The sequence below is a fragment of the Hypomesus transpacificus genome, chromosome 5, assembly GCF_021917145.1.
Source record: "Hypomesus transpacificus isolate Combined female chromosome 5, fHypTra1, whole genome shotgun sequence".
In the NCBI taxonomy this organism is placed as follows: Eukaryota; Metazoa; Chordata; class Actinopteri; order Osmeriformes; family Osmeridae; genus Hypomesus; species Hypomesus transpacificus.
The window spans coordinates 143,598-165,380 of NC_061064.1; the positions used below are offsets into that span (position 1 = coordinate 143,598).

Sequence of the window (21,783 nt, forward strand, 5' to 3'; positions counted from 1 at the left end):
GTTTGGTTATTACATTGAGCTCGTCTACTAGGCTACTTGTTTTTCATCGGTTGATAAGCCTATTACTGCGCAGTCTGATTGTGAATATCAACGGCTATGTTAGAATCGTATTTTATCGTGGCAGTAACACAGTGTTTAATTGCACAATCTGTAACAAAAATATCTATATACATCCTAAACGAATGACCCAAGGCTCTCCTGTTTGCTGCATGCTATTAGTCTGCCATCTTGCGGCAGAATCAGGATACTACACCCACTTAAGTAATGAGAAAAGTTGGATCAAAACACTTTCTACGGCTACCCATCAGTTGTGTGACGTAGGGTGATAATTGGTCTATTGCACTTCCAACCACAGTAGGGGGTGGTGATCACAAGACCTAAAAACACAACTTTCTACCAACTTGTAATCGCGAGTAAGAACACATGTACTACAGGCTTACCTGTACCCGTGTTTAAAGTTCATGCTTTCTGATATAAATTTACGTGGTAAAAAAACTACCTGGCTGTCACGGTCTCTTTCTGTCAGAGGAAAAAGGGGTAGAGGAAGCCACTGAGGTTCCATGTAGACGGTGGTTTGGTGCACACCCATGTCACAAATGTGTCTTCCTCGGTAGATAAGGTTTGCATTACAGTAAGAGGTATCATTGTCTGACTCACAGACTCGGAGTCGCTGCAAACCAAGAGTGGAGAGAGAACGTTACTCCAGTAAGTCTGCCAGCAATGATCCGATCTGTTTAGAACTTTGTTTTGTTTAATAAACATATGTTGAATGTTAATGTTACCATTGTCATCGCTATTATTGTTTTTGTTGTAGTACCTCTGTTCTGTTTTCTTCCTGGTCACACACCCCGACAGAGGGACACAAACATTAAACGTTACATTTTGAAATGTGAGAGAGAGAATATCTCCTCCAACAATCCCTGGAGAAATGTCTGCCAGTGTACCATTCTAGGATCTAGGCTTTTTGTGTACTCTGCAATGTGGTTAGTGAATACAGACTATTACTTGAATGTGACCAATGTTACATTCAGTAGTTAAAACTCTGCACTTCTGATGCTCGATCTTCTGCTGTTGTTAATGTGCCCACTGGTTGTACGTCGCTTGGATAAAAGTGACTGCTAAAGAAATAAAAAGGTAAATGTATGTTTTTTTTTGTCCCCTCCCATCCTCAGGTGACCCATCTAATCTGCTCTTGGTCCGGAGGGACCGGAATTACATATTTATTTTTTTATCAAGTTTTTTATCACGTTATCATAGTGCAGGATGACACAGCTAGCGGTAAACTCGAGCGGACCTGATGGAAACAACACTTGCGAGATCGAGGACAGCTTCCTTTCTGCTGTGCTCCCCGTTTCCTATTCCATCATCTGCCTCATAGGACTGTTGAACAACACCATGACCATACTAGTGTTCTTCTTCAGGAAGCACCCTGGCTCATCCATGACGGTGTACATGAGACACCTGGGCCTGGCCGACTTCCTCCTCGTCCTCTGCCTGCCCCTGCGTGTGTACTACCACAACACAGAGGGCCCCTCCCTCCTCTGCAAGACGGCGGGCGTCTTCTTCTACCTCAACATGTACGCCAGCATCCTGTTCCTCAGCCTGATCAGCCTGGACCGCTACCTTAAGATCCTCAAGCCGGTGTGGGTGCGGAGCATGCACACGGAGGCCTGGAGCCGACGGGCTTCCTGCTGCGTGTGGGCCGCGCTCCTCATCGTCATGTCTCTCTTCTTCCTCGGCAACAGCAGCCAGCGCCCGTGCGAACGCATCTGCTTCCACTTCCACCACAAGGGACTGGTCGGCGGCGTAGTCAACTTGACCGCGGTGGCCTTCTTCGTCGTGGCCTTCCTCCTCTTAGTCTGCTTCTACGGGCAGATCGCCGTTAAGCTGAGAACCATGTCTCTGGGCTGTCAGGGCGCCCGGGCTCAGAGGAAGAAGAGCAGGCTGATCCTGAAGACCTCGGCGGTGCCCTTCATCTTCACCCTGTGTTTCCTGCCCTATCACGTGGTCCGAGTGCCCTACGTGCTCGCCCAGATGGGTGTGGTCGGGGAGGTGAGCAGCAAGCAGACCCTGCACGTCCTGAACGAGCTTACCCTGCTCCTCTCGGCCCTCAACAGCTGCCTGGACCCCGTCTTGTACTACCTGCTGTCCAGCACCTACAGGAGGGCCACTCTCTGTGCCCTGCAGGGGAAGTTTCGAAACATATACACTGTCAGCTCCAAGAACAACAGTGTCTCCATTCAGTCAGCGAGACGTAGAGATGATGACATCTCACCATCCAGTCTTTGAGCATGTCATATTTACTTAAAACTCAAAACATATGAAGCTTTAATACATACTGGTACAAAATAAATAGATAACCTGGATATTTGTATACAATTTATATAAATGTACATAGGCCTACATAAATGTAAAGTACATTCCTTGTTGTTGCTAGTCTGGTTTGTTTTATGTTTTAGATCTATTACTTTTATCACTTGTATTATTGTTTTTGTTGATTTTATGTATAGCACCTTGAGCTGCAATTCCTGTATGAAATGTGCTATATAAATAAAGTCTTACTTACTTACTTACTTGTTTGTGACTTGGCGATTAAACTCAATTCAGATTCTGATTCTGATGTATATAGCATCTTGTTATTCTTGGTATTGTTTAGATTGAGTGTTTCAGTCAGTTACTCTGACTTATGATCTCTGAGTATATTACTCATCCCGAGACACATTCAAGTGGTTTCCTGCTTCGAAAACGACCTCTGTTGCCATCGTCTGTGTAAAGTCAGATGTCAAGTTGCATCGATAGTTTCATTTCGACTGCTACCTAGAATTTCGCCAGTTATTGTGTTTTTATTCATTGACACTTCACTGCATGTGCTTTTTAATATAAAGGAACATCATTATTTAGGATAAAATATCTAACGTGTGAGTTAATTCACTAGTCAGGAATATTTATTTGAGGTTATTTGTTGTGGCAAATGACTCATCGACTAGATTAGTTTGATCAAGAAGCACTTAGAAACCGGCAGTGCTGCCTTCGAGAGAGCTGATCAAAGACGTTCATCAGTTAGTGAAGCTCTGCGGGTAGGGTGAATACCTGTTGTTCAAAGCCAGACACTCGCTTTGAAGATCTCACAGTCTTCCCTTCTGCCGTCTTTCATGACCGATAATCGAGAGTTCTCCCTTTATCTCGGACACGCATTTATGCATAATAGTCATTTTCGCATTAGGTTGATTTTCTTTTAAAGTACACTATCTAAAGTGGTATGCTTGTCGATACATCTGTTCATATAACCTACATGTACTCCTTTTTGGCATTTGAGTCCTGTACATTTTAATTTAATTTTAATTTAAAACACTACAAGTCTAATTTAGACGTGAATATCACATAGCACATCACTATATTTTCATGTTCTGATCTGTGCATCAACTTCCTCATTCTATTCATTGATCATGTCATTAAGTAAGCAAGACTTTATTTATATAGAACTTTTCATACAAGAATTGCAGCTCAAAGTGCTAAACTTACACCACTGGCCTAAAACAAAACGGTCTGATTAAGAATAGATAGGCCTAATATTATTTATTTCATTAGGCTACATGTTGGTGGGGGCTGATTGGTCTCCAACGGGGCCTAGCCCCACCCTCCTCTCTCATCTGGTCTTGTTGCAATCATCGCTTGACAAAAACTCATCACAATCTAACCATGTTGTGGTTTCCTACCACATCAGATAACAAGCTCAGAATGATGAAACGCTATATTGAACTGGAGAAGTGATCAGATTCGATTCTGCAAACCGTCAAACTCTCGCCACGTGTGATCGTTGAAAGAGGAAGACGTAGCCATCAAGTCAACCAAATCTTCTTCTTTCGTTCTCTTCCTTTATTGTTCTGTCATTTGAATCATTTCCCTTGTGATCACAGTGGTGCGATGGTCAAGTGGAAGGCCTTGTGATTAGGTTTTAACGACAGAAAGGATCTTAAAAATGTCCTCCGGATTGGGTTCGATTAATTCTAATTTTGTCATTTCAAAGAATGCGTTCCTAGATTCTGTGTAATAGCGATGTACAGTCATGACATACTCATTACTCATGTAAAATTACTTTATTTCAATAAAAAAAACCTGGGTAATTATGGTTTGATGTCACAAAAAATGAAAATTGAAGTAATTTGGATTAAACCACAATTTAGTGTTCTCTTACATTTTTGGATTAGTATTCAAGACACAGAGTTCAAAGATTGTTGAAGTTCAAAAATGTGTTTAAAAGTTTTTCTTTAAAAAAAGAGTGAGCAGAATAGCTTTTTTAAACACATCAAAACTCGCAGAAAATGTAAAAAGCTAACTAGCCTATACGTACCTATAGTTTATAAACTATGGTGTCTATGTTTTACATGCTTTGTCACAAACCCTCACAAACAGACAAACGGACGAGGACGCTTCATGGTGTTTGTTGCTCAGAGCAGCGAAGTCGCCGCAGCGTCAGCGTGCTCGGCTTTCTCAAGCCTCCACATCCTCATCCCGGTTGGTCGGAGTTTCCATGGTGACCCCTCTAGAGGTTACGGACGTCTGATGGGTGCTCCCCTTGGTGTGCTCAGCGTGCGAGGCTCTGGAAACAGACAGGTTCAACACACCCGGTTTGAAAACGTTACACATGAATGCTATACAAAATGTAAATAAATACATGAATAAATAGGGGAAAACTACATTCACAAACAAACTATACACAGTATAGTTATATATATGTACACACACAGTATATATGTACAAAGGGGGAGAACTGACTTCATCTCGTTAGCTTCTGTCGTCTTGGCCGCCCTGTACTTCTTTTTTTTCATGTTGTGGGTGATGAACCAAACGAGCAGTGCGATGAGTATACAGCCCAGCAGTGCCCCGATGACCGCCCCAACAATGGCCCCATCCCCTATCTCTGCAACACGGATCAGCATACCACGTGACAAAAATGCAGGAAGTTTTTTTTTTTTTTCAGAGACGTATACCCCAAGCAGTGTTGGGTAAGTTACTTCACAAAAGTAATTAATGACTCATTATTTCATCAATATTGTATTTAAAATACTTTTGTAATTACTCTGTCTGAAAAGTAATTTAATTACTCAATAAGTACTGTAATGCATTACTTCTTTCAATCCCTATAAACCTTGACTGGATAGACAACAGAAAGGAAACTCTTTCAATAATTAAATACAAGTCAAACTTGGAATAGTTTAGCTTTTTAGCATTTTGAAAACAAAGCCTACTAATACTTAACATGTTAGTCACACATGTAACATTCTTTCATTTTTAGTTACCAAACAACATGTGCATAACACAAAAGTTTAACTGTAAGTTAAACATGACATCACATGATTTTACAGTACGCAGCAGTAGCATCTCATCCTGCAATCTAGTTTGCAATATTTTTTTTAAGCTCACCTTCAGACTCTTTCTGTACTGGCGATGCAAACTCAAGTTTTGCCTGCTTTGCAATGTTGGTGATGTGTTATTTGTCGATGCCAAAGTAAATTCCTTGTCTGTGCAAACTTTCATGGCGATTAAAACCCTCTCTGATTCTGATTCTGATGAACATGGATCACTCAAAAATGTTTGTCGATGCTGCCTTGTAAGGTGCTTAAGTAGGTTGTGCTAGCTGCTGCCGCATATCGTTTTTTCTCCCCAGGACGTAGCTTGCACTTTACATTAATGTTCTTGTCAACCTGTGACAAAAAGGTAAAGTACTTGGAATATTTCCATTTAGTAAAACAGCTAGAGCTACTTGCTTCGGCCGAGTCCAAAATCTTCCACTTCAAACCGTTAGAGCCCGTGCTTATTCAGCAAAAACTCACGTCTCCCGTGCAACTGCACTACAGCTAACGATTTTGAAGAGGCAGCGTTCACTTTTACACTAAGACGATACATTTAGATTTTAATTCAATATTGATTTATACAGAACTGTTTGACTAATTTACAGCATGTAACGCAAGTACATTACAAGTAACTGTAATTAAATTACCTAAAGATGAACAGTAATCCCTTACTTTACTTTTTCAGTGGATAAGTAATTTAATTACAGTAACGTACTGTAATTGGGTGCTCCCCTTGGTGTGCTCTTAACATCAGCAAGACCAAGGAGATGATTGTGGACTTTAGGAGGCGGCAGGAGGAGGAGCATGCACCCCTATTCATCAATGGATCGGAAGTGGAGAAGGTCAGCTGCTTCAAGTTCCTCGGGGTGAACATCAGCAATGACCTCACCTGGTCTGTTCACACGGACAAGGTGGTCAAAACGGCCCGTAAGCGCCTCTTCTTCCTGAGGAGACTGAAGAAGTTTGGTATGGACTCAGTCATCCTTACTAACTTTTACAGATGCACTATAGAAAGCATTCTGACTGGTTGTATCACAGTGTGGTATGGGAGCTGCACAGACCGGGACCGCAAGGCCCTACGAAGTGTGGTCCGTTCTGCTGAGTTCATCATCGGCAGGAAGCTCCCAGCCCTACAGGACACCTACCACACACGTTGCCTTAGGAAAGCCAGCAGGATTCTAAGAGACTGTTCCCACCCATCCTTCAGTCTCTTTACCCCGTTGCCTTCTGGCAGGCGTTACCGCAGCATCCGGTCGCGCACACGCAGACTGGACAACAGTTTCTACCCAAGGGTCATCAGGCTTCTCAATGGACACTGATATGGACATTTTTACTGCACACTAGTCACTTATACACTGTCACTTTCAGCTACTGGTTGCTCTTTCAGTAACATTGCACTACTGTACCTCGCCACCAGGCTCCTGTTTGGTCATTGACAAAGTCACTGATCTGTAAATTTGCACTACTGCACTGTACTCCATTTAGGTTAGATTAGTTTATAGGGTTGTAACAGGTTTTTTTTTTTTTGTGTATTAGGGTTAGTATAGCGTACTATTTATTGTTATCTGTATTTTAGGAAGTTTTAGTGTTAGGGTTAGTATAGTCGTTTATTTATTGCTATCTGTATATTTAGGAAGTTCACTTATCTAAGCTCAGCATAGATGTAAATTTGTTCTGTGTACTTATATGTTATGTTATGCCAAGTGCTTGCGTTGTCTTGTCTTAAGAATTTCAGTGCCCAGTCTAACCTTGTGTTGCTCTGTGCACCTGACAAATAAAAGACTTGAACTTGAACTTGAACGTGTTACTTATAGCGCGTTACACCCAACACTGATCCCAAGCAACTTAAAGACGGGAGATTCGATCCTGTGACCTCTAGTCAGCTGCTGAACTACTGAGCTTTAAACCACTCAGCTTACAGAACATGCTACTGATATCCACTGATGTACCCCATGTACCAACACTGGCTTGTGTTAATAGTTTAATTAATTTGTTGTTTTTCATGTGATTTCAAACCTACAATTGAGATTTCCCTATGGGACAAGACAATTTTTTTCCGGTGTAATTGAAGTGGATGTTCTCTATCAGATTCAGAATCAGAATTAGAAAGGGGCTTACAAACTTACCATGTACCAGTTCCAGTTTACAGGTGTCAAAGCCCACAGCGTTACTGGCGTTGCACTGGTATTCTCCAAACTCAAACTGAGACAGGTTACGGATGTACATCACTCCAGTTATGATGTCTGAGCAGAATAACACACACATTTGTCAAAGCACATGCCCACACACCCTCACATATATGCATACCCACACAAAAACAGAGAAAGAAAGAGAGAAAGAGAGGTAGAGAGATGGAGAGAGTGAAGGAGAGAGGGAGAGAGAGGTAGAGAGATGGAGAGAGGGAAGGAGGGAGGTAAGAGAGAGGTAGACAGATGGAGAGTGAAGGGAAGAGAGAGGTACAGAGATGGAGAGAGCGAAGGAGAGAGGGAGAGAGAGAGAGGTAGAGAGATGTAGAGTGAAGGAGAGAGGGAGGTAGAGAGATGGACAGAGTAAAGGAGAAAGGGAGGTAGAGAGATGAAGAGAGTGAAGGAGAGAGGGAGAGGGAGAGGGAGAGAGAGAGTGAAGGACAGAGGGAGAAACAAAGGACTGTAGTAGAGAGGCGTACTGGCGCTTCCCAGGGCAGCTCTCCTGGTCTGGTCCTGGCCCAGTCTGGTCCAGGCGTAGTTGGGGGCGGGGCTTCCTTTCTCACTGTGACATGTTAGAGTGACCAGGTGACCAGACTCCACATCCCCATGGACGGCACAGAAGGGCTTCGTGGGCCTCTCTTACACACCAGAGAAGAAGAGAAGAAGCAGCCTTTAGTACTGTCTGGATGGAGGGTGGAGACTCATGAACAGCTAGCATGAGAGAGAGAGAGAAGCATGAGAGAGAGAGAGAGAGAGAGACAGGGAGAGAGAGAGAAGGAGAGAGAGAGAGAGAGAGAGAGAGAGAGAGAGAGAGAGAGAGAGAGAGAGAGAGAGAGAAAGGGAGAGAGAGACAGGGAGAGAGAGATAGAGCTTGCATGCAGACATATCGCAGTAAGCAGAGAAACAGTATATGTCCAGACTGTCTATGATCTATGATAATAACACTATAACGTGCGTTGACCATGTCGCTGTACCTCACGGGAACTCTGAAGTATTGACCGTAACGCACATGAGTGAATCATATTTCATGTGAAGCTCACATAGCCTTCCTGTGTTTCTAAACCGTGATCTGTGGACTATAAACAGCAACACGATTCGTTAGTCGGGTTTGTCAGCGTGGTTTTTGGCAACCTCCTGAGTGGACGAACGAGTGGTTGGACGAGTGGTTGGACGAGTGGTTGGACGAGTGCTTTTCCTTTCTGAGGTGAGGTGGAGAGACGGAGGGGAATCATACTTCCTGTTCTAATTTCTGACACTGACAACGAAGAGACTAGTCTGCTGCTGTTCCCATGGAAACTACTGTGGATAGTGAGGCCAGCGAGGTTGTCCTGGTAACTCTGGTGAATGAGCAGAATCACAGACAGCATGTAATTCACTGATCATAACATTCAGATTAGGGGAGAAGAGGAGAAAGGTGGGGGGTGGGTGGGTGGTGGGTGGGGGGGGTCAGTGTTCCACGGCCCTGCCTGTCATTTCACGATCAAGGACCGTATACATTCAGTCGCTCGACGCGCCCCTTCGTAGCGTTCACTGGCCTCACCTAAAACGGTCACAGCAACACTGGCCTCAGTTTTCCCCTCAATGTCCGGAAAGTTATGGACGTCACAGGTGTACACCCCGCCGTCTGACACCTGCATGTTGCTGATTGTTATTGAGGCGTTCATGGTGGTGTTGGGGTAAGCAGGAGGTGTGAGGCGGTTCACATACGGCTGGCCAATGGCCTCGACTTCCGACTGGTAATAATACACCTGTAAGACAACGGTAAAGTGTCAGAGAGAAAAGAGAACCCAGCTCTGGAACCAGACCTGAGGCCACACTCCAAATAATAGTTGTTTGATGTTGACTTGGGGGGTGTAAATCCAGTACTGGAACAAAATGGTAAATATGCGAGAGGAGGTTGCTATGTGGGTGAGGTGGTGTCGGAAGGGGTTGCCGAGGCGTGTCTGCAGTACTGCTGCTGGAACACAGGGAGCCAGGGAGCGGAGGGGGAGGAGCTTCCTAAGGGTTGGGCCTCAAACGGGCGTACAAAACCAAGTGCCATATCTGCCATTTTGAACTCTCACATCCACACAAGTAAAAACAAAAAAATTATTTTCACCCATACGGTACGTTTAGACAAAAGCCCATTTGAACTGAAACACCATTTGTTTGGTGGGGTGGATTTAAAACGAATATTTCTATAAGAGGAACTCGCTCCTGCAGAGAATTGTGCAGGTGATACGAGGACACACGGAACCACACAGCGTTCAGTGGTGCAGAGCTGTAAAGAAGGCAAACACAAAGAGAAGTCCAACTCAACCTACCTGGTGGGCATTCCCTGCAGACTTGGAAGCAAAAGCCCACTGGATGTTGAGTTGGTTGGTGGGTGGTCTTGTCTGGAAGGAGCACTGCAGCAACACGCTTCCTCCCACTGTCACGTTCAAGGATTTCTGTGGAGTCGTCACTGAAATAGCCTGCATGAGCCCTGTTAAAACAGACACAGCCCTCATCTTAGCTAAGTGGCAGAGATTTTCCTGCCAGTTTAAGAGGTCCCAGGTTCAAATTCCACCCCTATACGTCGCTTTAAATGAAAGCATCTGCTATGTATTCACCAGTACATGGTATACAGTTTCTCACTGTGGGTTGAAGGAATAATTCCAAATCAGTTGGTTTAGTCAGAGCTAAGGATCCTAAAATAATCCTTGCCCTGATGGTTTTTAAACTGACGGTTACTCACCCATCGCACTGAGCAGCACCACCAAGCCCAACATGTTCGTCATTTTAAAGATGTTTCCAGTAGAATCACTTGTGCCTGTTTTCAGTAATTAAAAGCTAGTCAAAGACAAGATTGTATAAGTTGAAGTGCCTTAACAACTCGTTTGAGTTCAGCAAGTCAGTTAGCAGCAGACTAGATGGACAACTCCCAGGGAGGTTTCGTTGGGTTGTGCCAGGGGCCGATGGTGAGGGTGTAGATAAGGCATATGGGTGTTTACACAAATTGTTTGCTGGACTAGGTGTGAGTGGCTCAGGTTTTTGGATTTTCCATTTCCGGTCAGAAGCCTGGTATTTCTTATACTTGTGAAAGGGTGTGGTAGGTTGTAGCTAAATCATGCAAATACCTGTTCTTTCAACCCTATTCAATTTTCGTTTTCCGTTTTCAGTTAGTACCTGTTTTTCTAGTGACCTGTTATACAACTACTGTAAAAAATAAATAATCTCTTGCACTGCCAAATATTCTAGGATGTTGTGAACTCAGGTTCACCACCCCCATAAAGTATTAGTACTGACTGTAAAATCAATTAAAGCTTTGGCTGTCGCCCATCTCTCTCTCTCTCTCTCTCTCTCTCTCTCTCTCTCTCTCTCTCTCTCTCTCTCTCTCTCTCTCTCTCTCCCTCTCTCCCTCTCTCTCTCTCTCTCTCTCTCTCTCTCTCTCTCTCTCTCTCTCTCTCTCTCTCTCTCTCCTGTACATGTGCCTTGTAAGTCATTGTGGGTCAGGGATTCTGACAGGAGGACTGAATGTAATGTAATTTACCTGGTCTTTATAGCCAGCCCTGCGGAGGTTGGTGAGCTCAACGCACAGCTAACCTCAACCCAGCCCAGCAACACTCACCTGACCCTGCAGCTCCACACCTGCTGCAGAACGCTCTGCCCGCGCCACCGAGAAGGGACCATGAATCACTTGTGATTAATTATGTTTAATTATAAGAAGGTGACATGGTGGGGAACATGATGATCAGCTGTAACTACATTTCAGAGGGGTTGGGGACCAAGCTGGGAGGCTGTGAGGTGGGAGGATGGGGGGGGGGGATGGGAGGATAAGGTGGGTGTGGTGGGTGTATGGGATGGGGTGGGAGGGTGGGGTGTGGTGTGGTGGGTGTATGGACAGCTTCTACAGTACATGGACGTGGAAAAGGCCATACCACCATGTCAGGGTGTACGAGAAGAGAGATCTCAAACTGAACCACGGAGAGACTGAACAAAAACCTTATCAAGCGTGACTAAAAACATACACACAACTGAATCAAAGGACATGTGACTGGGTGAGTTAATCATTGACAGGTTGGATGGAGACCTCCATTGTGCATGCTGCTGTACCGATACTACCACTAGCTCCTCCTCTTTTGAGCAGAAACCCAGGAAGTGAGTGTGGCGGAACAGGACATGAGCGACAAGGTCAACAGACACCTGGGTTAAAGTGTTCCTGGTAGCAGTGAATGGTTTGATTCCACAGTATAATCTAAGACTTAGGCATTATTAGGCCACTTACATGAACATTGCATTCAATGTGTTAAGAAAATTATTATCCCCTCCAAAAGGAAACAACTAATCATTAGCAGACATTACAGCTTTCAACAAAGAAATACATTTACTACACTGACAACTTTCACCAAAATCATACATTCAAAATGTATGGTACAACCTATAGAACCTTCACTTCACTGGCCATTGTCAGGTCATTCTACTAAGTCCCAGGTCATTGTGTGTTACAGTGTTCCAGAATCATGGTTCCCATGGAAAGATTTCCTAATGATTCCAAAATTGTTACTAGAATTGTAAAACACAATTTCAAAGCACGTTGGAAGACATCTCAAGACATTGAATAACTTAGGAAAGCTTTCACAAGTGGTCAATCATTTCAAGAAATTCAACGATTCCCACAAATACTTTTTGGCGGATGATAAAATGGTAAGTTATTTAAATACAAAACATTCCAACCCTGCCAAATACATAATTTATAGGAGGAATATATTATCTTGAAACCTCTACCTTGTCTCTCTTGTCCAGAACCATCTCATAAACAGTTCTGTCAAGCATGAGCTTGTGGGCCCTGAGGATCCAAGCGGCTCCAGCCCGTGGCCCTATCAGGTCCCTCCAGAGGGCCTCTGGAGCAGGGCCCAGCCTGCAGCGGCTCTCCCCCAGCCCAGCAAGCACATCCCTGGCTCCTACTCAGCCGTGGATCCCTCTTCCACCCTCCAGGACGACACACAACATCCACACAGGCCAACTCTGAAGAGGAGGCGTGACAGCGATGCGGAGGAAGGGCCTTCCCAGACACCTGGGTGTGACTCACAGGTAGAAGATGATCTCAGCCAGGGTTTTGATTCATTCTTACAGTCACATCATTTTTTTTTTTTACAGTAGCTCCAAGTAATATGTGCCTTGTGTAAAACGCCACATTACAGAAGTCACAAGAATCTCTCCTGAATACTCTCTCATGCTTGTTCTCCCTCCTAGAGGAGCGGCCTAGCCGAGCGCGACCACGTCGACCGCCGTACAGTTCACAGAGCCCCATGCCCCCTGGTCCTGCCCCCTAAGAAGCGCTGGAGGCAGGCCCAGTCCCAGCCCCAACCACAGCCCCAACCCCAGTCCCAGCCCCAGCCCCAACCCAAACCCGAGCCCGAGCCCCAGCCCCAGCCCCAACCCCAGCCCCAACGCGAGGCCCAGGTCCAGCCCCAACCCGAGGCCCAGGTCCAGCTCCAGCACGTCCAGCACGAGGTCCAGCCCGAGGCTCTGAGACTGGCATTCCTGGCATCCCTGCCCCCTAAGAAGCGCTGGAGGCAGGCCCTGAGAGGGCCCTGGATCCCCTCCACCAGGAGGCGCTGCAGACACGGTTGACGAGGGACACTGACCTACTCCAACACGTCTAATACATCTGACTGTCAACACCGCCCTCGTGACCTGTCATTTGTCTCTCCATTAATCTCGCCCCTAAAAGGCGATCCCTGTCACTCATCCAGGAGTCGTGGCACGGTCTTAAATCTGGCCGGAGCCCACTGTTCATATTTCAAGCCGCTCTCTTTACACTCTCTGATTTTTATGGTCTATTAAAATTACAATCAACTAAGTGTCAATGTTTAGGGAAATGATAAACTATGTTGGCTCCGTTCTAGCTTGTCCTGGGAGCCCACACCCCAGGTGACAGTAAGTAGGTCGGCCCCTAATGGATATGTCTACCAGGCGTCAACACAGATTAGGTGACAAAGATTGGTTTAGGAGGTCTCTCGTAGTCTGGATGGATGATTGCTGGCCAAGCCCTGCTGTTCCCAGGGTCGTCCAGCAGAGGGCGCTGTTGCCCACAGGAACTCTGCAGAGGAAGACCCTTGGGGAGATGGAGGAGCAGGGAGCTGAAGATAAGTGATAACAACATAGACAAGAACACCCCTCTGTCCTCAACATGGCTCACTCCTTCACTCCTTCACTCCTCCTCCCTTCCTCCCATCCTCAGCAGCCGGAGGAAAACAGGCCAGACATTTAGCGTGACTTCACACGGTCCCTACAGCCACAGAAAATACCACTTACGGAAATAGGCTGGGTACACTGCCAAATCACATGTGCAAGGGTAAGAAACGTACAAACACCAATGAGAAACGTCAGTGGGTTTGGAAATGAAAAAAAGAAATGCCTACTACATTCCCCCTTGGCTTGCCTCACTAGAAGCACTGTGCTTATCGGACTGCATTGCCGTCAACTGCAAGGATGGGATATTGTTTTTACTGGAATCAGAGTAGTCCTATAAAGGATGGGATATTGTTTTTACTGGAATCAGAGTAGTCCTATAAAGGATGGGATATTGTTTTACTGGAATCAGAGTAGTCCTATAAAGGATGCAGAAACAAGAGAAGCAGAAACACAAGGAGAGCGACTGTTTAACCATCTCTGTGATTCAACGTCTGACATTTGTGAGGGCCTCGTTCTATGTGTTGAATAAATAAGGAAGACAGGATGAGAGAGAGAGAGAGAGAGAGAGAGAGAGAGAGAGAGAGAGAAAGAGAGAGAGAGTGAGAGAGAGAGTGAGAGAGAGAGAAAAAAGGGGGGAGGGAAGGAGAGAGAGAGTGGGGGAGGGAAAGAGGGAGAAAGAGGGAGAAATAGAGAGAGGGGGGGATAGAGGGAGAGGGGGAGATAGATGAGAGTGAAATAAATAGATTTCAGCAGGGCAGCGTTGGACACATTGTATGGATAAAAGAGCTGTGCCTTAATATTTCATTAGACGCATTCAGTCTCTCTCCCACTCCTCTTTTCACTCTCTCCTCAACCCCAAAACAAGAGCTCCACAGGCCCAACATGGACGGACATCTTGGAAAAATAGAAAAACGAATGGACATGCTAGTGCAAAGTGACCGTCTCTCTAGAGAGGGGAAAACACCTGGTCCATATTTGGAACAAAAACTCTGAATGAAAAAGCAACAGGGACATTTATATTTTTGCATCGCAAAACAGTCAATTTCCATATCAATACGGTAATGTCTCTCTCAGGAAATTGCTTTGATTCCTTCTGTTTGTGGTAAAACAAATATCCAGCATTCATATCTTTGAGTATCTCTGGTATTGCAGTTATTTTTTCACTCCAGTATATTCTAGATAAACAGGATTACTCCTTTAGAAGTCTGGAATACATCTAACCCTTAACGAGGCTTTTGATTCCCAGGAGCAGTCTTCCTCATCTATTTATAAGTCAACTCAAAAGGACACCAAAGAGATGTCTACATGAGATCCACACAGAGAAGAGGATTTGTCGCTTTTAGAAAGCACAGAGTTGTGAGGTCCACTGCCAGTATATGCGTATACAGTATACAGTTCGAACTACATTGCATGACTTTATTGTGCCATCAGGCCTATTGTATTCAAAGATACAGGATAACTGGCTGTTCTCTGGTAACATGGTAAAAAAAATCTGATTTTACACTCAGTCTTCAGGTTGGCTTTGTTCGCTACAGTGTCCAAATTCACCCCAGTAGTAGAAAACATAATATACCATGAAGCAAAAACATGCTCAGCTTTTTAACCATCTTCGTTTTTTTTTCTCCCTTTTTCCTTGACCACGTTAATGCACCCTTTCAATATTTGATGTTTTTATATGGAGTGCTGACAATAGAATATGGACATGGAGGGTACATTTTGCCGATCTACTTCAATGGTTCTGCATCCATCTCACTAACAGAGCAATGCACTCCAAACCTGAGAGTGCTTCTTCTCCACTGGGGCCATTTCCAAAGTTTATCATAGAAAGTAAAAGACAAGAAGAGGAGAACAGCAAAGAAAGTTGGCCCAAGACATCGAGGTTGCAGTTGTTTCTCTTGTTATCGACTGTCCCACCACAGAAGTCAGGTAGGATTACACAAGACAACACAGAAACCCTCTAGTTAAGATATTAGAGCTGTCTTTACATCGTGCTCCAATCCAACGATTCTCCTGTCATGTGAAAGCTCTGGTTTAAGGTATACTCTGGCTGTATCCTCTTTACACTAGCACGTCTTTCTGAGTACCCTCGCCAAGTCTGCACAAGACATTGATGAGCCCCTCGGAGAACTGGCCCAACTTGGAAACCTCCCAAACCTTGTTCTAAGTCTGTGGTGTTTAACTTGTCTTATCTTAGGCAGGGTTGAGGTTGATAGGTCCAAGGGGTTTGGGTTGAATAAGGGGCAAACACTACACCTCTCAGCTGGAATCACTTGGTGTCTTTATTCAGGAAATATAGTAGGAAAGGATGTATACTCTCATGAATGCGCAACGTTTTTTAATCAAATCAAATTCAGCAACAAGAAGACATTGTTGTCTTTTTCTTAATTTAGTTTTTACGGCTGTCTTCTTAATCCAACAGCCCTTTTCAAAAGCGAGACACTAACTAATAACTGGGACCTGCCACCATATCTTAGACTTGCAACGGAATAAAACATTTGTCCTTCATTCCGTTTTTTTGTGCAGCACTGTTTCATATTTACCTTTTGGGGACTAACATGTTAAACCAAATTCATAAAAACATAAATGAAACAACAGATATTAGTCCTCAAAGGGCAAATGAAAAGAAATCGCATTCTTTACTGTATAAGCCTTTATTTGTAAAAAGTCAGTTGTTTGAATGATAACCCTTTTATACCACATAATTGAACACCTTGTATTTGTAAAAAAACACGTTTTGCTCAAACACCTAAAAAAGCTGATTGACACAATAACATTAATTGGCACTGACAAAAAAGGAAATACAACTTCATACTATACAAATGGTGATTTCATGAGTACAACTCATACCCAAAATGAAATCACTTCATTGAATAACCGAATCAAAGAATGCGCCCAATGTGAACAAAACAAGTACAGTACAAAATGCTTTTTACTTCCAGGTCAAATGTCAGAAGAATTACATTTCTTTTATATGAGAAAACAACAACAACAGTAAGAACAATCCATAACGAAATGCAACAAATACAGCAAAATACAAATGAAAATGAGGAAAATAATTTACTTGTTGATACTTAAAAATAGTTATGGGCCGTTGGCTTTGAGTGTTTGTGCCAATTTTCTTTTTTTCCATTTTTTTCTTTTCCATTATTCTTTTCTGTAGGTATTAGTTTATGTGTTTCCTGCTAAAGGCTTCTTGATAGAGGGAGGTATACTGATGTATAATTGAGAATCAGCATAGCCTCTTGCAAGGATCGTCGAAATAAACAACAGACCCTTAAGCACCCCCCCCCCCCCCCCCCTCCCACCCTCCCACCCCCCTCCCACCCCCCAGTCCAGAGGCAACTCATTTAAGAGGAACTGCACGGAACACTCAGTGTGCAATCTCATGGCTTGAATTCAGACACTATAGGGGAGCATCTTCTGTTTCATCTGTAGTTAGAGGGCGACTGATGTTGATAGCTAAACCTGATAACACTACAAAATGTAAACCTACTGGGTGCGTCTATTCCAATCTTATGTGATTTACAGTAGGTGAGTTTAATGGTAAGGTACATATTAATGATTGCCGTGAATCATACAATGTACATTATCTATTTTTTTTATTCTCTGTTAGTCTCCAGTTTTACGTAGAGTTATTTTTACAAGGTTTTGTCTAGCTGGTTGTAAAACAGTTGCAACCACAGCATGTAAACACTGGATCTTTCTTGCCCTGTCTGTGAGGATGACACTGCAGGTGTACAGTGTAGAATAGAAAAATAAGAAAATAAACCTTTTGAAACTTAGGTCATGCAAAACAAAACCTACATCTTGTCTTCTTTTCATTTTTTAGAGGTTTTGTTTGCAGAAGTTTGCCAATGCTATAGAAGCTGTCCATGCTATTAGCAGTGAGGTTAGCTGCTATAACGAACTGCCCTGTTTTTGTTCATGCATTAAGAAATTGTAAGTGAAAGATATCATATTTACAGTACAATTCACATGTAATTACACATATACACAAGAGGCAAGAAAATTCACATTGAAATCAGTTCAACAGTTTTTTTTATCACCTCATCCACTCCTTTTAGATGAATGTGTCCATAAAATAAAAAAATTAAAACATACTTTTACTCTTGGCATGACCAAAATAAATTCTAAAACTAAAAGGATTTCTGCACAGCTTTTGAGATGAATGTTACATCTTGTCCAACGAGCACATATGGTGGATATGGGCTTTAAATTAGATGAGTTATAAGAATCCACTGCAAACATTTAATACATGTTCTAAATGTAATAAAGCATTTAAAAACATAAAGCAATTCTGTTACATCCCTAGCATCCCAAAAACTTTACTTGGACATTGAAATTGCACAAACCCCATAAAGCAACTAAATACATACATACATATAAAATAAAACATTAAAAAACTGTAGTCAAGATATGTATATCAAAATGTGTATAGCATTCCCATTGATAAGACAACCTGATCATAGGGAACTATAATAAACTCATAGCTGCTCTTCTGTTGGTGTTTGTCATAAAGTTGATTCTGCAATACTGGGTTTTATCTTTGTTCAGCTTCACTGGTCGAGCCTGACTTTAACAGCTAAGGTCTACGCCGAGTCACTGTGTTTAGTGAAGATATGCTTTTAATCCATTCTTTCCTGCCACAAATCACGTGCCTGGATCTTAAATGTATAATCTAATATCTAATTATCAGTAAAGTTATAAATTATTCTTTCAACCACGAGGATTGTAATTACGGGTATTGATTAACGAGAAAGGGAAATCAAACTGTCTCGAATTCTCGACTGGTTGCAGTAAACAAACTGCTACATGATGCCTTGTTGCAGCAATTTCTGATGTATCCGATAGGACGGTATACATTAGTTGCCACCTTTACATTATGTTCACGCGTGCGTCTCAAATAAGAACGATACTCGGTGAGTGAGCGTTTACTTTGAAAAGCTGAGCATGGCACTGGGTTGTGGCTCATGACAAAAACGGTACATCAAAGCAGTAAGGCACGACAGAGTGTGCTATACCGTAATAATAGCACAGATACCGTTTGGGGGCGTTGGTAGGCCCGACGCAGAGCGGCCGTCGCCCTCTCGTGCGCTCCAACCAATAAACAGAAGTCTTGATAATGAGCGATAATGCGCGTCCTGTCATTTGTTAATGATTACTTCCTAAACATGGCATAAATCAAGTTCAGAGCATTCACGAATCCACAAGTCACTAAAAAGTATACAGAGTGCACCCAACGTTATTACACAGTAGTCTTTCGGGCAATTCCCATATAGCTAACTTTCTTTTAGCACCCAAGTGAGCCTATTTCTTTACACAGTGTTTGAAGCCAGAGTTTGGTAACACATAACAGGTATCATGTATATGCCTTCATAAACCGTTTGCATATAATTATCTTTCTGCCGAAACGGTATGAAAAAAAGGTGTAAACTGTAATAAATGGTCAATAAATGATTAACAAATACATACAAAGAGCCAGAACCTACTGCCCAATTACTGACAACCAAGCTTGGTCTACAAGAGGAATATTCTCAATTTTAGTGAAAAAAAGAAGAAAATAAATGACTTTATCTCAACTTCATACAGTGGCTCTGTGCATGTAGGTATTCATCTTTTAATAATCATTTATAATGGTTTACATGGATATATATATATATATATATATATATTCAACTATCTACCCAAGGCCTATATAAGGCTTATAAAGGAACATTATTAGAATGCACTACCCAGAGGTCATTTGCCACAAAGAAAATAATGGTTCTATCATGTTTGTGGTGGTAAATTGTCAGCTACTCTTGATTTTTTGTGACACACAAATCAACATATTAATGTAACCAACCAATTCCTTTAAACACAACGCAAAATCGCATAATGTCAACCCCAGTCCCTTACCCTCCAGGCTAATCTACTTATCTTCTTCTATCTTTTCGAACTTTCTGGGTATTCGTTCCAGTCTGCTGATGGGGAAGAGGAGCACCCACCAATTCAGTCCTCAACATTCCTCTATTTAGAAGTACAGTCACATCATGGGCCAGAATCAAATACTTTGTCGACTTGAACAAATGCCACGTATCCAGAATAGTTTCCCCTCCTTCCACGGCAGGGATGCAGCATTTCGATGGGAACGTTCAGAGTACTTGCTCCCAACCCTCTTGGACATGCGATCCCTCTCCTCTCCCCATCTTTCGGCATCTCATTTGAGCTCTCGTCATAGACCGGTCATTTCATCCTCACACGATCCTTAACGATGTCCTTCCTCTTTTCACATTCCTCCTTCCATTCCTGTGCAGCGCTCTGCTTCATCCTTCACTACTTTTTCTTCCTGTCCTCTGCACCTCTATTTTATACCATCCCTTTCCCTTTCCTCCCCCTTCCTCATCTGATGGGGCAGGCCCCCATGGCTCGCGTGGGTCCATGCGAGCCCTCCTAGGGCCCTCCCAGTCCAGACTCGCCTGCCTGCCCCTGGGCTGCAGGACCGGGGAGGGACCGGGGAAGGACCGGGCAGGAAGAGAGGACGGGGCAACTCAGGGGAACCCTCAGCGAGATGAGCACCGACACCCCCAACATGCCCTCATCTTCTCTGTGACTTTCACAGGGCTCTCTCCTCCATCTCTCTCTTCTTCATCTGTCTCTCTCCTCCCTATCTCTCTCTCTACCCCCCCTCTCTCTCCTCACTCTGTCTCTCTCTCTCTCTATCTCTTTTTCCTCCATCTGTTTCCAGAGACGTGTTTCTCAGACCGCTATCACACGTCTGGTTCACTGTCCAGCTCCTTCCTACTCCCTCTCTTCCTCTCTGTTTCATTTTATTAGCAGACAAATCAAGCCGCTTTTGTTTTCAACAGTGTTGTCTTAAACTTTTCTCAAGTACTGTCATTAAATCAAAAACTATGCGAAGGTGGACTTTTAAAAACATGTTTCTGAACAGATGAGCGCTATTAAAGTTAAAAATAAAGAGTAGCTTCCAACTATTCTGTTTTGACCCCTGCTTTGACCCCTGTTTAGTCTTGGTAGGCAGGAAAGGCATGACACAGACTGCAATGGACACATAACATCTGAGCAGACACGAGGACAGATATTCAAGCATGTTTCAAAGCACAATGATGAATATGGATTATAGGCCTTTTGGTTGTCACTTCGGTTCATGGCTATTTATCTCACGGTTTGTTTTGCCTACCAGAAACTACATTTTCCTGCCGATGCTAATGCTACTGTTCTTTGGGATTTTTACCTTTAAAACAAAAACAGCAGTGTAATGGGCCGGTGTGCAGTCTTTCCAGAGTTATAGGGGGGGGGATCGACTGAAGATATGCCTAATGCATTTTAAGACAGGGCACATTCTCAATCGACAAGAACCACAAAGTCCGTCTCCAGTCTTGTGAGGGCGTAAAACCACAACGAGGAAGGAGGCACGCACACACACACACTCACACACACACACACACACACGACTACAGGTCAAACTACAGGCTGATATGTTTAAATATCAAACTCAGTTATTCTCCTTTTTTAAATACACAACATTTTCTCACGTCTTTTTTTCAGTGTAGTAACTTCAAATCACTCAGTAATCGCTGTTCCTTTAAAGAACACAAAGCTGGATATGATGCCAATGAATGCTGTATCTACAGAGCAAGTTCACCACAAGAAAGAAGGTAGAAAAACTGCAATAATATTTGCCAACTATGTCCATGAGGATACTGAATGTAATGACTAAATGTACAGTATATGTCTATTTTTCTAACAATCAAACTGAATAATGCGAACCTGTGACTCTTTTATCTAATAATGCACTATCTCTAGGACATGTTCAGGTGATACTCTCCCAAAGCACAGTATTTTTCAAGACAAAATAATAACCACAATAATCATCTTTTTTCCTTTTTCTTTTAAACCCAAAAGAAAAACACAGCTTCCCTTCCCTACCCTCTCCCTCTCCCCCCCCCCCCCTCCAAGGAAATTGCAGTAAAAACCAACATGAGAAGAGAAATCAAAGGAAGTTTGCACTGACTCTGGGCAGAAACACAAGAGACCACATCCTGTCCAGATGGGCCTCAAATCCAGAGCGTCGTACCAGAGCG

At 43.3% G+C, this 21,783-nt stretch overlaps 2 protein-coding genes across 2 annotated transcripts; one reads left to right on the forward strand and one right to left on the reverse strand.

Annotated features, from left to right (window-relative positions):
• The first annotated feature begins 71 nt into the window (after window positions 1–71).
• Window positions 72–2,457, forward strand: gpr34l (G protein-coupled receptor 34 like). Its single transcript, XM_047020732.1, has 2 exons — window positions 72–705; window positions 1,173–2,457. The coding sequence occupies exon 2, from the start codon at window positions 1,264–1,266 to the stop codon at window positions 2,287–2,289; it is 1,026 nt and encodes a 341-aa protein (XP_046876688.1). The 5' UTR covers window positions 72–705; window positions 1,173–1,263; the 3' UTR covers window positions 2,290–2,457.
• Window positions 2,458–4,082: 1,625 nt separating this feature from the next.
• On the reverse strand, window positions 4,083–10,541 carry LOC124467909 (V-set and immunoglobulin domain-containing protein 1-like). The gene is made up of 7 exons (XM_047020420.1): window positions 10,257–10,541; window positions 9,844–10,004; window positions 9,081–9,288; window positions 8,020–8,178; window positions 7,481–7,597; window positions 4,777–4,921; window positions 4,083–4,600 (listed from the first exon to the last, which is right to left on the reverse strand). Exons 1-7 carry the CDS (start codon window positions 10,297–10,299, stop codon window positions 4,492–4,494), a joined length of 942 nt encoding a protein of 313 aa, XP_046876376.1. The 5' UTR covers window positions 10,300–10,541; the 3' UTR covers window positions 4,083–4,491.
• Between the last annotated feature and the right edge of the window lie 11,242 nt (window positions 10,542–21,783).

Coding starts and splice junctions, on each gene's coding strand:
- LOC124467909 (XM_047020420.1), bottom strand. CDS start 10,299: ATGACGAACATGTTGGGCTTGGTGGTGCTGCTCAGTGCGATGG. Junction 7,598..8,019: donor AGCTGCCCTGGGAAGCGCCA/GTACGCCTCTCT, acceptor TATTCTGCTCAG/ACATCATAACTGGAGTGATG. Junction 4,922..7,480: donor TAAACTGGAACTGGTACATG/GTAAGTTTGTAA, acceptor TCCGTGTTGCAG/AGATAGGGGATGGGGCCATT.
- gpr34l (XM_047020732.1), top strand. CDS start 1,264: ATGACACAGCTAGCGGTAAACTCGAGCGGACCTGATGGAAACAACACT.